This window comes from Balaenoptera musculus, chromosome 18, assembly GCF_009873245.2.
Source record: "Balaenoptera musculus isolate JJ_BM4_2016_0621 chromosome 18, mBalMus1.pri.v3, whole genome shotgun sequence".
Taxonomy (NCBI): domain Eukaryota; kingdom Metazoa; phylum Chordata; class Mammalia; order Artiodactyla; family Balaenopteridae; genus Balaenoptera; species Balaenoptera musculus.
This window is the reverse complement of record NC_045802.1, coordinates 9,758,494-9,775,581: the sequence shown is the minus strand read 5'-3', so window position 1 is coordinate 9,775,581 and position 17,088 is coordinate 9,758,494. Positions and strand designations below refer to the sequence as shown.

The 17,088-nt window shown below is 43.7% G+C and overlaps 1 protein-coding gene and 1 long non-coding RNA gene across 9 annotated transcripts in view; one reads left to right on the top strand and one right to left on the bottom strand.

Moving 5' to 3' along the window:
• Positions 1-17,088, top strand: part of STARD13 (StAR related lipid transfer domain containing 13) — a 227,928-nt gene that overhangs the window by 205,976 nt on the left and 4,864 nt on the right. For all 5 annotated transcript variants that reach the window (XM_036832085.1, XM_036832084.1, XM_036832087.1 and 2 more), the window contains 4 exons: positions 2,457-2,655; positions 14,619-14,829; positions 15,428-15,542; positions 16,416-16,637. In XM_036832085.1, coding sequence (XP_036687980.1) covers positions 2,457-2,655; positions 14,619-14,829; positions 15,428-15,542; positions 16,416-16,637 — 747 coding nt within the window. The remainder of the gene's footprint in view (positions 1-2,456; positions 2,656-14,618; positions 14,830-15,427; positions 15,543-16,415; positions 16,638-17,088) is intronic.
• The window catches only part of LOC118884438, a 65,881-nt gene continuing 49,317 nt past the window's right edge, over positions 525-17,088 (bottom strand). For 2 of the 4 annotated variants that reach the window (XR_005017276.1, XR_005017279.1), the window contains 3 exons: positions 5,953-6,046; positions 2,506-2,647; positions 525-941 (listed from right to left, as the gene is read on the bottom strand). This is a non-coding gene — a long non-coding RNA (uncharacterized LOC118884438). The remainder of the gene's footprint in view (positions 942-2,505; positions 2,648-5,952; positions 6,047-17,088) is intronic. The other 2 variants (XR_005017277.1, XR_005017278.1) reach the window with 2 other exon arrangements.

The window sequence follows — 17,088 nt, the reverse complement described above, 5'->3', positions numbered from 1 at the left end:
GGCAGGAAGTAGGACAGTTCCAGGGTTAGTTCTTACATTAGCTCAGTGACATCTTTGAAGACAGGCGCCCTTACCATCTTTCCCTTCTGCCATCCTCCACTCCAACATCTGGAATCTGATTTCAGACCACCTTTACTTTATTAGGCTTAGGAAAAAAACTTTCCTTTGGCGCTTCCAACAAAAATCCCCAGAACCCACAGATATTTCCCACGTCCCTTGGATGATAAGGGTGGGACGGGAAGGTTATTGTCAGAAATTGAGGCAGAACAAATAAATACCTGACAACCCTGTGGACATCCTGTGAGATCTAAGTCAGAACAAGCAGCTCGGAGCCCGCAGCTGGAGAGCTCCGGACATGTCTAAAATAATTAAAATCACAATATTTGCTGAAACTAGAAAGAAACTTGGAAACAAAACAGTACAAAGAAAACATCACTGGGATATGTGTGTACCTGCACATCACCGTGCACCCAAAATCAAAGCCAGCAAGACACAGAGGACAAAAGAGGAATCTCGTTCTGCGATGTCCACACAAACACTTGTCTGCTTTATTCTTTTTATAGAATCCGATCAATATTTCTCTACCATTAAAACATAATAATAACAGGAATTCTCAAATGGAATAATACCAAGTCACAGGAGGATAACTGTGAGTCACTCTGAGGAATTCACCTCGGGGCACTTGGCTTCTGAGAACTCCCGAGCAGCACAGCCCCGAGGCACGGTCCGGGCCCCCTTCCAGAATCAGAAGAGTTGAGATGTAAACACATCAAGGCTGGATCTCACTTGGATAATCACTCATTTGACATCTTGAGCTTTTCTTTTGACAGGACATGCTTTCTTCTCATGCCCTCTGATGAAATTTGGAGCAGTTGCCAGAGGAAGAGAAATGCTCTTTAGATTCTTCTTGGCAACGTTCTGCATTTTCTAGACATTCCAAACTTTAAGAATAAAAAAGAAAGCAATTAATGTTTTAAGTGATACTATGCCTGAATATCCTGTTCTGTGAAATTAGGGTGGTAAGCCTTGGAATGCCAAGAAGTATTACTAAGAATTCTGTCTTTATTGCCACAAAAAGTAGCGGTGTATAATTGCCCCTGCGATCCATTCAGCTGACGTATACAAAAACCTGAGTATTCTCTAATTGCTTGGGATTCTTCCCTTGCTGTTACGCAGTTTAAAAGAATTAGCGCTGCTCTCCGTTTACAGCAGCAACCAAGAGAGCTCTCCTCAGACCCCTGAGCTTGGGTCGAGGCCGGCCTGGCACACAGAGCAGCCAGTGAGACAACCTGGCGTGTCTCCCCAGGAATAAGGAGGGAGAGCAGCGCTGACTGGAGGCCGCTGCCCACCTCTCTGACCACTGGGAATGTGGAAGTGGGCCAACCAGTGAGCCCTTGGGGAGTGAAAAGAGTGGAGACTGAGGGTTGAAGAACCAGTTTTGAGAAACTCAGTGCCCTATAGGCATTTAAAAATAGTAGACATATGAATTCACTATAAGCCTGGGCTCCCAGAGAAGCTCAGTTCTTTTGGGGTGACGGCAGGTCCACCTGGGGAGAGCCTACAGCATAACCTGGAAACCACTGCAGGAACCTCCATCCTCATAGGGCTCTGCTCTCCCTCACTCGTTCCTGTTAGGGGCATTATCCCCACGGTGCCTTATTGCTCCATTCATTTGTCAAGCAGAGGAGGAGTCTAAGCCCTAAGGATGAAAAAGGCATAATACAATGTCTTGAAGTCTGAAGAAAAGCCACTTAGGAATCATTCTCACTACAGCCATAGCTTCTACACATAATAACTAACCAGGTAGAGTAGTAAGTGCATCACATGAGAAGCATATGTTACAAGGATTCTGAAGAAGGAAAAGCATATAAGTAAGACCTATCAATCAAAATATGTGCTTAACGATATTTTGTTTCACGAGCATATTCCCTATAAACCTCTCCCTCAAAGGGGCATTGGATATGGTTACTTATCTGGGATCCACCAAACCTTCCATTGACAGAAGTTTCTCAAAACCCCCACTAAAGTATACACACCAGAAGGTAGGGAATTTTGTCTGACCTGCTCACTAATGACTCTTAGAAGATATAAGTATGCCTGATATATAGGGGGTATTTAATCACTACTTGTTAAATAAATGAATAAAAAAATAACGTCTACCATGTTGTAAGAAAGACTTGACAAGTCACAAAGCCCAATCAATCACGTATATTTTCTCAGGAGCCCTGTAAGGTGGGCTGTTATTCTTATTTTCATTTCATGGGAGAGGAAGTCAGTGTTCAGCCACTGCCCAAAGTAGCTAAGTTAGTAATTTACAATATACTAGTTTGGATGCAATTCCAAGTCATCGAGTCCTGGTCCTATCGCCTTCTCATCTCCCTCAGTGTGCTTGCAGTAGGAAGAAAACGTCTGGGGCAAAGGCGGCCTCACTAACACGTCACTGTGGCTTGTTTCAGGTGGGTCTTTTTCGAAAATCAGGCGTGAAGTCTCGAATCCATGCCTTACGTCAAATGAACGAGAGCTTTCCTGAGAACGTCAGCTACGAGGACCAATCCGCTTACGACGTGGCAGATATGGTGAAGCAGTTCTTCCGGGACCTTCCTGAGCCTCTTTTCACCAACAAGCTCAACGAGACCTTCCTCCACATCTATCAGTGTAAGTGGGAACAAGGCAGATCAGTGTTCTCAAGTGCATTCATCCACCTAAAAAAAAAATTCTGTAGATTGAATTTTAATTGTACAAGTAATGCATGAAGAAGTATATAAAAGTTACAATTCTACCCTCCTCTCCAGAAGTAAACTTTGTTCACACTTCAATATGGAAATCTCCAGGCTATATTTTATGCATTTGAAAATACGTTTTTGACATCAAAATCTTCCTTCTCAATAGGGTTTTATGTAGGATATAAAAACTAACTTTCAATGTACTTTTAATAAATTTAAAATGAAAAGGTAACACAATAGAATTTATTTTATATATAGGTGTTTTTAAAAAGAAAGCATTTCCTTGGGATATGTGAAATCCAAATGTGTTAAAATCACTAGAAGTAAAAGTAAATGTATTTTAATTGGTGAAAAGTAAGCAAACCAAATCAAGGCTTAAGCTTAATTCAACTAATTTATATTTTCACTTAGAACTTTTTAAGTGATGTGAGGTTGATAATTCTCAGCAAAACCCCTATAATTAATCATTGAAAATAGCAAGTATTGATTTAACAACATATCCTGCTAAAGATAGTTGCCAAGTAGGGGATGGTATTAGAAATGAACACGTGGCTCTTTTCTAGCTGCACTGTTATGGTTATACAGTTGTCCCTCAGTATCCTCGTGGGATTCCTTCCGGGACCCACCGAGGATGCTAAAGTCCCATAGTCGGTTTTCTGTATCCTCAGTTGGGCATCTGAGGATTCAAACAACCACGATCATAAACATAGTACAGGATTCACAGTTCGTTGAATCTGCAAATTCAGGACCCAAGTATAGGGAGAGCCAACTGTGTATTTATTGAAAAAAAAACAAAAAAATTGCCTGTTAAGTGAACCCGTACAGGTCAAACCGTGTTGTTCAACAGTCAGCTGTAAGTATTTAATGGTCCAAGTCTCAATTCTTTAGGAAAAAAACACTTGCCCTGTGGACTTTTGAGTTTTTAGCAACATATACATGAAGTGGACCTTGACATGGAATTGATCCAACTCGAAGAAGATTCTTGCTCTTGAGAATTCTGTACTAAATGTGTTTCAGGAGTTTATAATATTGCAAATTCGAAAAGGATTATAACAAGTACCATTTGTAAAAACAGGATAAAGTGGTGACCCTCTAAATAAATATTATTTTGTCAAAGTGAATAGGTTAAGTTAAACTAGTGATACATGTTGCTGGAGGCTAAATACAGGGAATTCATGATGTTTCTGCTGTAAGAGGTTGAGCTGCATTCTTCAGTTAAACCTCCCTTATGGTTTGGAAGTAGCATATATGAGTCTTTACATTTAATCAGTTCTCAGGTTATGGTTGACACTAGTCTAAGGTTAAAGTCAGATTATTTCCAAGAGATAAATGCTTTTAGCCCTTTGTGAGACTCACAAGCAAAATAAAACAGACCAAAGCAGGGCTTATTTTAGCTGAGCAAACATTTACTGAGTTCTGCTTATGTTCAGGGCACCATGCGGAGCACTGCAGAGCATATGGATGGGTAAGACTTAACTCTGCTCTTAAGCATCTTACAGTTGAGGGAGACGAGACATGTACATAAATAACTGCAAAACAGCAAGACTGTAGAAATCCCATGATAATGTTACAAAGAGCACCCAAGGGGGTTGAGATGAAGAATAAGGACTTGGTGGAGAAGTGACAACTGAAGGTTGAGACACGTGAGGAACATATGCTGAGTGAAGTAAATAGCACATGTGTCAGGAGATTACAGGAGTTCTGTCTGGCTTGCAAGGAAGGGTAACTGTCCAGTGCAGCATCAAATGACTCCAAAAATTAGACTGGGGCCGTACCCAGGAAGGGCACTGAATATTAGAGCAAAGAGTTCATATTTGATTCATTAATCACTGCGGGGACCCCTTGGGTGGTGTTGAGGGAGCTACCAGTTACGGTGCTCTCAGCTGTAAACACAGAACCAAAAATCCAACAAGCAGTGGTTTAAATAATAAAGACATTATATAATCGCACAAGACAAGAAATCTGGAGTTAAATAATTCCAGAGTTGGTTAATTCAGTGACACCATGGCTGAGGTCAGCGTCTCTTGTCATCCCCTTAAGGTCACAATATGACTGCCACCACTTATCTTTATCATGTCTTCCCAAAATCACATCCAAAGGCAAGAGGCAGTCAGAAGGGTTCTCCTTGGGCATATGTCTCTTTTTATCAGGGAGATAAATTTACAGAAATGCCTACCTAGCATTTATCTTGGTCCCATAGACAAGAAATTTTACACTTTTCTCCCCTAAATCAATCACTGGGAAGAGGAATGGGATTACCATTTTTGGTCTAGGCCAACGTGGTTATCCCCTGGTTTTGAGGGAAGGGCCCAACTTCCCTGAGCACATTACAGCCCAGACCTGAACAGAACGTGGGTTTTCTTACAGAGAAAGAAGGAGAGAGTAGGTATTTCATAGGCAGCCAGGCTTGTGCCACAGGGTGCACGGCCATCAGAACTGCTTATTTGACCCATGAATCTGGAAGTGGTGAACGAGAGGTACTGGACAGGATGAGAATGGAGGGTTAGGGAGCCAGCACATTAATTGAAGCTCTGGGTTACCTGTGGGGACCTCCAACAGCAGGACTGGAAATAAAGATGTTCTAGGGATAGACTCTGGGGTCAAAGTTTCCAAAGGGCTGTGGAGAAGAGAGGGGGACAGTTCCTCCTCCGTTCTCCAGAGCAGGTCCAACTGTAGCTCTGTTACTTCTTGGACTTCCATCAAATGATTAATTAGAGTGTTGGATGGATAATGAACGCATGTGAAGCCCACGGTCTACAGGAGAGAGAAGGATGGAGGGATCAAAGACGACCCTAGTTTTAAAGAGCATTCAGAAAGGAAAAGGGGGAGGGGAGCTGATCTGGGGGCAGGGAGGAGCCTGGACGTGGAGTCTGAAGTGCTGCTAGCCATCTGCGTGGACGCAAGTTATCAGCACCTAGAAATCCAGATCTAGAACAGTCTTCTGAGAGCCAGGAAAGAGGCAGGAACCACAGGAGTGCCTGTGCCACAAAAAAGGTCAAAGAGGATAGGATCCGATACAAAGGCTGAATTTAGGGATTAATAGCTGACCTTTGCAGGCACCTTTAGTAGAAAATAATGACAGAAGATGTTTTCTGAGGGATAAAGAAATGAGTGAGTAGAAGGAAGCTGGGACAACATGTAGCCACGACAGATGACTCTTCAAAAATTTTGGCACAGAAGAGAAGGTTGGCAACCTAAAGCTAAACAATGCATGCACTGGACATCTTACCTAAAGCAGCTTATTTAAAGGCAGTTCAAGGGCTCCAGCTGAATTTGTAACACTTCAATGACAAGCCTGAGGTCATTAGGAGTATCTGCTTCTGCTTCAGCACAAGCAAGAAAAAGGAAAAAGGTTTCTGTATAATGTGAACACAATGGCTCTCCTCTATCAAACCCAGGTCTGTCTTGTGCCAGTTCACAGTGGACGTGGTGGGGGTGGGGGTGGGTTCCAGAATGTCCAACCCATGGTCAGGCTCTTCCAGAAACTTGCACTTGCCGGTTGACTGGGGCCCGCAGTGTGCCCCGCCCCAGGAGAGTCGATGATGGAGACGGGCAGGACCTGGGCAGAAGGCACACACAGCCCCCCCGGAGCAGCGGGCTCCAAATTTTTTTTTGTCAGGTGCCCCGACCAGTAGAAACTATCTGAGCATGTACACTTACATATTCTTTTTTTTTTTTTTTTAACATCTTTATTGAAGTATAATTGCCTTACAATGGTGTGTTAGCTTCTGCTTTATAACAAAGTGAATCAGTTATACATATACAATATGTTCCCATTTCTCTTCCCTCTTGCATCTCCCTCCCTCCCACCCTCCCCATCCCACCCTCTAGGTGGTCACAAAGCACCGAGCTGATCTCCCTGTGCTATGCGGCTGCTTCCCACTAGTTATCTATTTTACATTTGGTAGTGTATATATGTCCATGACACTCTCTTACCCTGTCACATCTCACCCCACCCCCTCCTCATATTCTCAAGTCCATTCTCTAGTAGGTCTGTGTCTTTATTCCCGTCTTGCCACTAGGTTCTTCATGGCCTTTTTTTTTTTTTTTCCTTAGATTCCATATATATGTGTTAGCATACTGTATTTGTTTTTCTCTTTCTGACTTACTTCACTCTGTATGACAGACTCTAACTCCATCCACCTCATTACAAATACCTCCATTTCATTTCTTTTTATGGCTGAGTAATATTCCATTGTATATATGTGCCACATCTTCTTTATCCATTCATCTGTCAATGGACATTTAGGTTGCTTCCATGTCCTGGCTATTGTAAATAGAGCTGCAATGAACATTTTGGTACATGACTCTTTTTGAACTATGGTTTTCTCAGGGTATATGCCCAGTAGTGGGATTGCTGGGTCGTATGGTAGTTCTATTTGTAGTTTTTTAAGGAACCTCCATACTGTTCTCCATAGTGGCTGTATCAATTTACATTCCCACCAACAGTGCAAGAGTGTTCCCTTTCCTCCACACCCTCTCCAGCATTTATTGTTTCTAGATTTTTTGATGATGGCCATTCTGACCGGTGTGAGATGATATCTCATTGTAGTTTTGATTTGCATTTCTCTAATGATTAATGATGTTGAGCATTCTTTCATGTGTCTGTAGGCCATCTGTATATCTTCTTTGGAGAAATGTCTATTTAGGTCTTCTGCCCATTTTTGGATTGGGTTGTTCGTTTTTTTGTTATTGAGCTGCATGAGCTGCTTGTAAATCTTGGAGATTAATCCTTTGTCAGTTGCTTCATTTGCAAATATTTTCTCCCATTCTGAGGGTTGTCTTTTGGTCTTGTTTATGGTTTCCTTTGCTGTGCAAAAGCTTTTAAGTTTCATTAGGTCCCATTTGTTTGTGTTCTTATTTCCATTTCTCTGGGAGCTGGGTCAAAAAGAATCTTGCTGTGATGTATGTCATAGAGTGTTCTGCCTATGTTTTCCTCTAAGAGTTTGATAGTGTCTGCCCTTACACTTAGGTCTTTAATCCATTTTGAGTTTATTTTTGTGCATGGTGTCAGGGAGTGTTCTAATTTCATACTTTTACATGTACCTGTCCAATTTTCCCAGCACCACTTATTGAAGAGGCTGTCTTTTCTCCACTGTATATGCTTGCCTCCTTTATCAAAGATAAGGTGACCATATGTGTGTGAGTTTATCTCTGGGCTTTCTATCCTGTTCCATTGATCTATATTTCTGTTTTTGTGCCAGTACCAAACTGTCTTGATTACTGAAGCTTTGTAATATAATCTGAAGTCAGGGAGCCTGATTCCCCCAGCTCCATTTTTCGTTCTCAAGATTGCTTTGGCTATTCGGGGTCTTTTGTGTTTCCATACAAATTGTGAAATTTTTTGTTCTAGTTCTGTGAAAAATGCCAGTGGTAGTTTGATAGGGATTGCATTGAATCTGTAGATTGCTTTGGGTAGTAGAGTCATTTTCACAATGTTGGTTCTTCCAATCCAGGAACATGGTATATCTCTCCATCTATTTGTATCATCTTTAATTTCTTTCATCAGTGTCTTATAATTTTCTGCATACAGGTCTTTTGTCTCCTTAGGTAGGTTTATTCCTAGGTATTTTATTCTTTTTGTTGCAAGGGTAAACGGGAGTGTTTTCTTAATTTCACTTTCAGATTTTTCGTCATTAGTGTATAGAAATGCAAGAGATTTCTGTGCATTAATTTTGTATCCTGCTACTTTACCAAATTCATTGATTAGCTCCAGGAGTTTTCTGGTAGCATCTTTAGGATTCTCTATGTATAGTATCATGTCATCTGCAGATAGTGACAGCTTTACTTCTTCTTTTCCGATTTGGATTCCTTTTATTTCTTTGTCTTCTCTGATTGCTGTGGCTAACACTTCCAAAACTATGTTGAATAATAGTGGTGAGAGTGGGCAACCTTGTCTTGTTCCTGATCTTAGTGGAAATGGTTTCAGTTTTTCAATGTTGGCTGTGGGTTTGTCATATATGGCCTTTATTATGTTGAGGAAAGTTCCCTCTATGCCTACTTTCTGCAGGGCTTTTATCATAAATGGGTGTTGAATTTTGTCGAAAGCTTTCTCTGCATCTATTGAGATGATCATATGGTTTTTCTCCTTCAATTTGTTAATATGGTGTATCACATTGATTGATTTGCGTATGTTGAAGAATCCTTGCATTCCTGGGATAAACCCCACTTGATCATGGTGTATGATCCTTTGAATGTGCTGTTGGATTCTGTTTGCTAGTATTTTGTTGAGGATTTTTGCATCTATGTTCGTCAGTGATATTGGCCTGTTGTTTTCTTTCTTTGTGACATCTTTGTCTGGTTTTGGTATCAGGGTGATGGTGGCATCGTAGAATGAGTTTGGGAGTGTTCCTCCCTCTGCAATATTTTGGAAGAGTTTGAGAAGGATAGGTGTTAGCTCTTCTCTAAATGTTTGATAGAATTCGCCTGTGAAGCCATCTGGTCCTGGGCTTTTGTTTGTTGGAAGGTTTTTAATCACAGTTTCAATTTCAGTGCTTGTGATTGGTCTGTTCATATTTTCTATTTCTTCCTGGTTCAGTCTCAGCAGTTTGTGCATTTCTAAGAATCTGTCCATTTCTTCCAGGTTGTCCATTTTATTGGCATAGAGTTGCTTGTAGTAATCTCTCATGATCTTTTGTATTTCTGCAGTGTCAGTGGTTACTTCTCCTTTTTCATTTCTAATTCTATTGATTTGAGTCTTCTCCCTTTTTCTCTTGATGAGTCTCGCTAATGGTTTGTCAATTTTGTTTATCTTCTCAAAGAACCAGCTTTTAGTTTCATTGATTTTTGCTATTGTTTCCTTCATTTCTTTTTCATTTATTTCTGACCTAATCTTTATGATTTCTTTCCTTCTGCTGGCTTTGGGGTTTTTTTGTTCTTTCTCTAATTGCTTTAGGTGCAAGGTTAGGTTGTTTATTCGAGATGTTTCCTGTTTCTTGAGGTAGGCTTGTATTGCTGTAAACTTCCCTCTTAGCACTGCTTTTGCTGCGTCCCATAGGTTTTGGGTCGTCGTATCTCCATTGTCATTTGTTTCTAGGTATTTTTTGATTTCCCCTTTGATTTCTTCAGTGATCACTTCGTTATTAAGTAGTGTATTGTGTAGCCTCCATGTGTTTGTATTTTTTACAGATCTTTTCCTGTAATTGATATCTAGTCTCATAGCGTTGTGGTCGGAAAAGATACTTGATATGATTTCAACTTTCTTAAATTTACCAAGGCTTGATTTGTGACCCAAGATATTATCTATCCTGGAGAATGTTCCATGAGCACTTGAGAAAAATGTGTATTCTGTTGTTTTGGGGTGGAATGTCCTATAAATATCAATTAAGTCCATCTTGTTTAATGTATCATTTAAAGCTTGTGTTTCCTTATGTATTATCATTTTGGATGATGTGTCCATTGGTGAAAGTGGGGTGTTAAAGTCCCCTACTATGATTGTGTTGCTGTCGATTTCCCCTTTTATGGCTGTTAGTATTTGCCTTATGTATTGAGGTGCTCCTATGTTGGGTGCATAAATATTTACAATTGTTATACCTTCCTCTTGGATCGATCCCTTGATCATTATATAGTGTCCTTCTTTGTGTCTCGTAATAGTCTTTATTTTTTTTTTTTTTTTTTTTTTTTTTGTTTTCTGTGAGAGTGATTCTTTTTACTTTTTTTTTTTTTTTTAAATTTAATTAATTAATTTATTTATTTTTGGCTGTGTTGGGTCTTCGTTTCCGCGCGAGGGCTTTCTCCAGTTGCGGCAAGCGGGGGCCACTCTTCATCGCGGTGCGCGGGCCTCTCACTGTCGTGGCCTCTCCCGTTGCGGAGCACAGGCTCCAGACGCGCAGGCTCAGTAGTTGTGGCTCACGGGCCCAGTTGCTCCGCGGCATGTGGGATCCTCCCAGACCAGGGCTCGAACCCGTGTCCCCTGCATTGGCAGGCAGATTCTCAACCACTGCGCCACCAGGGAAGCCCAGTCTTTATTTTAAAGTCTATTTTGTCTGATATGAGAATTGCTACTCCAGCTTTCTTTTGATTTCCATTTGCATGGAATATCTTTTTCCATCCCCTCACTTTCAGTCTGTATGTGTCTCTAGGTCTGAAGTGGGTCTCTTGTAGACAGCATATATATGGGTCTTGTTTTTGTATCCATTCAGCCAGCCTGTGTCTTTTGGTGGGAGCATTTAATCCATTTACATTCAAGGTAATTATCGATATGTATGTTCCTATTCCCATTTTCTTAAATGTTTTGGGTTTGTTATTGTAGGTGTTTTCCTTCTTTTGTGTTTCTTGCCTAGAGAAGTTCCTTTAGCATTTGTTGTAAAGCTGGTTTGGTGGTGTTGAACTCTCTCAGCTTTTGCTTGTCTGTAAAGGTTTTAATTTCTCCATCACATCTGAATGAGATCCTTGCTGGGTAGAGTAATCTTGGTTGTAGGTTTTTCTCCTTCATCACTTTAAGTATATCCTGCCACTCCCTTCTGGCTTGCAGAGTTTCTGCTGAAAGATCAGATGTTAACCTTATGGGGATTCCCTTGTGTGTTATTTGTTGTTTTTCCCTTGCTGCCTTTAATATGTTTTCCTTATATTTAATTTTTGACAGTTTGATTAGTATGTGTCTTGGCGTGTTTCTCCTTGGGTTTATCCTGTATGGGACTCTCTGTGCTTCCAGGACTTGATTAACTATTTCCTTTCCCATATTAGGGAAGTTTTCAACTATAATCTCTTCAAATATTTTCTCAGTCCCTTTCTTTTTCTCTTCTTCTTCTGGGACCCCTATAATTCGAATGTTGGTGCATTTAATATTGTCCCAGAGATCTCTGAGACTGTCCTCAGTTCTTTTCATTCTTTTTTCTTTATCCTGCTCTGCAGTAGTTATTTCCACCATTTTATCTTCCAGGTCACTTATCCTTTCTTCTGCCTCAGTTATTCTGCTATTGATCCCATCTAGAGTATTTTTAATTTCATTTATTGTGTTTTTCATCATTGCTTGGTTCCTCTTTAGTTCTTCTACGTCCTTGTTAAATGTTTCTTGCATTTTGTCTATTCTATTTCCCAGATTTTGGATCATCCTTACTATCATTATTCTGAATTCTTTTTCAGGTAGACTACCTATTTCCTCTTCATTTGTTAAGTCTGGTGTGTTTTGACCCTGCTCCTTCATCTGCTGTGTGTTTTTCTGTCGTCTCATTTTGCTTATCTTACTGTGTTTGGGGTCTCCTTTTCACAGGCTGCAGGTTCGTAGTTCCCGTTGTTTTTGGTATCTGTCCCCAGTGGCTAAGGTTGGTTCAGTGGGTTGTGTAGGCTTCCTGGTGGAGGGAACTAGTGCCTGAGTTCTGGTGGATGAGGCTGGATCTTGTCTTTCTGGTGGGCACGTCCACATCTGGTGGTGTATTTTGGGGTGTCTGTGGCCTTATTATGATTTTAGGCAGCCTCTCTGCTAATGGATGGGGCTGTGTTCCTGTCTTGCTAGTTGTTTGGCATAGGGTGTCCAGCACTGTAGCTTGCTGGTCGTTGAGTGAAGCTGGGTCTTGATGTTGAGATGGAGATCTCTGAGAGATTTTTGCCGTTTGGTATTACGTGGAGCTGGGAGGTCTCTTGTGGACCAGTGTCCTGAAGTTGGCTCTCCCACCTCAGAGGTACGGCCCTGATGCCTGGCTGGAGCACCAAGAGCCTTTCGTCCACACGGCTCAGAGTAAAAGGGAGAAAAAATAGAAAGAAAGAAAGAATGAGGCTATAATATAGTGAAGTAAAATAAAGCTATTATAAAGCAAAGCTATATAGACAAAATCTCACCCAGAAGCATATACATATACACTCACAAAAAAAGGAAAAGGGGAAAAATTAATATATCCTGCTCCCAAAGTCCACCTCCTGAATTTGGGATGATTCGTTGTCTATTCAGGTATTCAACAGATGCAGGCACATCAAGTTGTTTGTGGAGTTTTAATCCGCTGCTTCTGAGGCTGCTGGGAGAGATTTCCCCTTCTCTTCTTTGTTCGCACAGCTCCTGGGGATCAGCTTTGGATTTGGACCCGCCTCTGCGTGTAGGTCGCCTGAGGGCATCTGTTCCCCGCCCAGACAGGACGGGGTTAAAGGAGCAGCTGCTTCGGGGGCTCTGGCTCACCCAGGCCGCGGGGAGGGAGGGGTACAGAGGAGGCGGGGCGAGCCTGCGGCGTCAGAGGCCGGCGTGACGTTGCACCAGCCTGAGGCGCGCAGTGCGTTCTCCCGGGGAAGTTGTCCCCGGATCACGGGACCCTGGCAGTGGCAGCTGCACCGGCTCCCCGAGGAGCGGTGTGGAGAGTGACCTGTGCTCACACACAGGATTTTTGAAGGCGGCAGCAGCAGCCCCAGCGTCTCACGCCCGTCTCTGGGGTCCGTGCTGATAGCCGCGGCTCGCGCCAGTCTCTGGAGTTCGTTTCGGCGGCGCTCTGAATCCCCTCTCCTTGCGCGCCGTGAAACAAAGAGGCAAGAAAAAGTCTCTTGCCTTTTCGGCAGCTGCAGACTTTTTCCCGGTCTCCCTCCCAGCCAGCTGTGGTGCGCTAACCCCTTCAGGCTGTGTTCACGCCGCCAACCCCAGTCCTCTCCCTGCGATCCAACCGAAGCCCGAGCCTCAGCTCCCAGCCCCGCCCGCCCCGGCGGGTGAGCAGACAAGCCTCTCAGGCTGGTGAGTGATGGTCGGCACTGATCCTCCGTGCGGGAATCTCTCCGCTTTGCCCTCCGCACCCCTGTGGCTGCGCTCTCCTCCGTGGCTCCGAAGCTTCCCCCGTCTGCCACCCGCAGTCTCTGCCCGCGAAGGGGCTTCCTAGTGTGTGGAAATCTTTCCTTCTTCACAGCTCCCTCCCACTGGTGCAGGTGCCGTCCCTATTCTTTTGTCTCTGTTATTTCTTTTTTCTTTTGCCCTACCCAAGTACGGGGGGAGTTTCTTGCCTTTTGGGAGGTCTGACGTTTTCTGCCAGCGTTCAGTGGGTGTTCTGTAGGAGCAGTTCCACGTGTAGATGTATTTCTACTGTATCTGTGGGAAGGAAGGTGATCTCCGCGTCTTACTCTTCCGCCATCTTCCGGGTATCTACATATTCTTAATAATATAAATATATCGTGATATAATATACTGTGCATATCATAAGACACATCCCATCAGTATTTTTAAAGCATGAGAGAAAACAAACACCATTGGAAGTTCCAATAGTTTTTTCCCACACCCCCTTTGGAGCACAGACACCTGCTGCAGAGACCTGCTCTAGAACCTGGTATTGTAAGAAAGACAACCGTGTTAGCCCACGTGAGCTCCTGACGGTGTCTTTCAGAGTGAGAGGAATAAGGGTGGTGAGTCAGGCCTCAAAAATCATTAACAAACACAGCCAGGGGGCAGCAGAATGCAGCACGGAGCACCCATTTTCCTATACTTTTTCCTTTTAGTTACCTCATACTGTTCAGGCCAACTCCCTTTCAAGCCTGCTGACCAGCGCCCACCACCCCAGGGACCACCCAGATGGGGGATGGGCCCGAGAGGGAGGAGCCTGGTCCCTCTTCCCCAAGCCCTGGGCGTCCTGAGGGATGCTTCACAAGCTGGAGGTGGGGTGGGAGGGAGGATGGGCAAGAGGTTTGAGACAGGTAGGTGAGGAGGCAGATTGCTCCAAGAGTATGAAAAGCCAGCGCAGGGTGTTCCTTGCCAAGTCCAGCCTCGCTGTTAAGACTATGGGTTCTGGAGTGAGACTGTGGGGTTCCTTCCAACGGCAGCTCGTCAAGCTTCTCACCACCTGGGGCAGCTCCGCGCCCTTAGCCGTTGTCATGTCACTGTTGATGCCGACAGTGACCCTGAGCGTGCTCGCAGGAAGGGAGCGCTCGCTCCCCCTCTCCCGCTGGCTCCTTCTGCGGCTGTCCCTCTAACTCCCGGCACCGCGTTTTCTGCAGACGTCCCCAAAGAGCAGCAGTTGCAGGCAGTGCAGGCGGCCGTCCTGCTGCTGGCCGATGAGAGCAGGGAGGTGCTGCAGACGCTGCTGTGCTTCCTCAACGACGTGGTCCACGCGGTGGAGGAGAATCAGATGACGCCCATGAACCTGGCTGTGTGTCTGGCCCCCTCCCTCTTCCATCTGAATTTACTGAAGAAGGAAAGCTCCCCCAGGTGGGTTTTCCTCAGCAAGAACCCTAATCCTAAACCAGGTATTCCCCATGGCTACTTAAAAACACTCCCGCTGTATTTCAAGTTGGGGATTTGTCAGCACTTCATTCATAATCAGAAAATGTTTGGAGGAACATAATTTGTGTGGCTCAGCATCAGGGAATTATCAAAGCAGCACAGTGTCCTTTGTGATCCCGAAAGCCTGGAGTTTTGTTTTGTTTTGTTTTGTGTGTGTTAGTGGGAAGGAGGGGAAAAGTACACAAAGTAGTATTTTACAATCTTCAATTTTAAAAGGCTAGATTTAAGGCCCAAGCACGGCAGCTTGCAGTGAAGTAGTTTCAAACTTGGGAAAAATAGATTAATTTCTCCCCCAACAGTTATTCCTGCCCGTGTATTTTTCCAAGGTTTTCCATTATGAACTGTCAGACTCTTAGCATGACTCAGGATATCTAAGATGTGTAGTCACTGTTTTTATTTGGAAATGAGAAAGTATGGGATCTGGGTGGCATCTGGGCATGAAGACATGACAAAGCAATGTGCTCTGTACTGTGAAAAGCTCTTGCGTTTGGGATCCGCTGAGGACTCTCCCCTTCAATTACAGAGTTAGCCAGAAGAAATATGCCTCCGGGAAGCCAGATCAAAAAGACCTCAGTGAGAATCTGGCCGCAGCTCAGGGGCTGGCCCACATGATCATGGAATGCGACAGGCTTTTTGAGGTGAGTGAAAGGCTCCAACTGCCTTCCTTATAGCTCTTGGAACTCGATAAGACGCTTGGAGTGGTTGCTGCATTTATGGCTTATTTCTGGTTTTTCCTGATTTTATAATGACAATGGTGCACTCGATAGGTCTGGTCTTTGCCTCCTAGAAATGTGAGGAGTGAGCTTATATATTGAATAGTTGAGGCTTTGACAGCTAAAGACACTTGGGTTTACCATGATGATGGTTTTTATGAAAACAGTTGCATCAACTTCAGGTGCCAGGTCCCAGGCCAGCCAGCCAAGTATGGTATATTTGATGTAACCTCGGGACTTGATTAGATTCAGTGTGTGTGTGTGTGTGTGTGTGTGAATGTGTGATACTGAACAATCACTGTGAACTCAGAATCAGTGACAGCTTATGAATACAGCTACAGATACGCTAAAGGATTAAGTGAACTAGACTTCCGGCATACTTGTTGGGGCAAAGTTGTCATTTGTAAAAGGGAAAAGTGTGCCACAAAGTTAAAGCTGCCTCTAAGCCATGCTTGACGTTCCCCTTAAGTCTGCGCACTTTAAGTTTCCTGAGCCCAAGTTTTGCCAAACTGAATAAAAATGTATATAATAAGTAAAATCAAAGGAAAATGGAAAGAATGAATGGGAAGTCACGGCAGTGTTTTGAATAATAAATATAGCCTCAGCCAGACTTGGGTTTCCTGACTTGAGGAAGCCCACCCCCGACCCCTTCGCTGGCCTCAGACAAACATCTCTTGCCCCACGGCACTCAGCCCATCGCCCGTACCGTGGTCTTTGGCGATGCTACTTTGCTTTCTCTGTCAGTCTCCGCACTTCTGTAGCTCAGTGTGTTGCTCCTCTGTGCGTCCATCGGTTCAGGTCCCGCTTGAGATGGTGGCCCAGTCTCACAGCTCACATATGGAGGCTGAGGTGCATCCCCCAACTCTGGAAGACCTGGGGGCCCAGATGGAGGAGAGCGGGGCCACTTTCCACACGTACCTGGAGCATCTCATCCAGGGCCTCCAGAAGGAAGCCAAGGAGAAGTTCAAAGGATGGGTCACGTGCTCCAACACAGACAACACAGATCTTGCTTTCAAAAAGGTAATCTCAGGTCTTGGAAAAAATTACCCCCTAAGAGCCAAGTCTTACAACCAGGGATTTGTTTTGCTTTTAAAATGGCTACTCTGTTCCCAGGGCTTCACCACACACGAATCAGTCAACCACCCACTCTAGAGTCTGTTTGCACATAATCAGACTGCAGACTGTGGAGCCGGACTGCTGGAGCCCAGGCCTGGCTCTGTCCCGTAGCTGTGTGACGTTGGGCGAGTCACTCGCCTCTCTGTGCCTCTTGTTTTCTTATTTGCATAATGGACATAATAGTAGGACCACTGTCAGAGGAGGGCTGTTTAAAAATCAGAACAATGCCTGGTACACAGGGAGCACTGTGTGTTGGTGGTTATCATTTTTATTATCAGTATTCTTCTTTTCAGCTTAAGGATAAACATTTAAAAATTCTAAACCTGAGGTATGCAGAGTCACTCTTTCAAGTTAC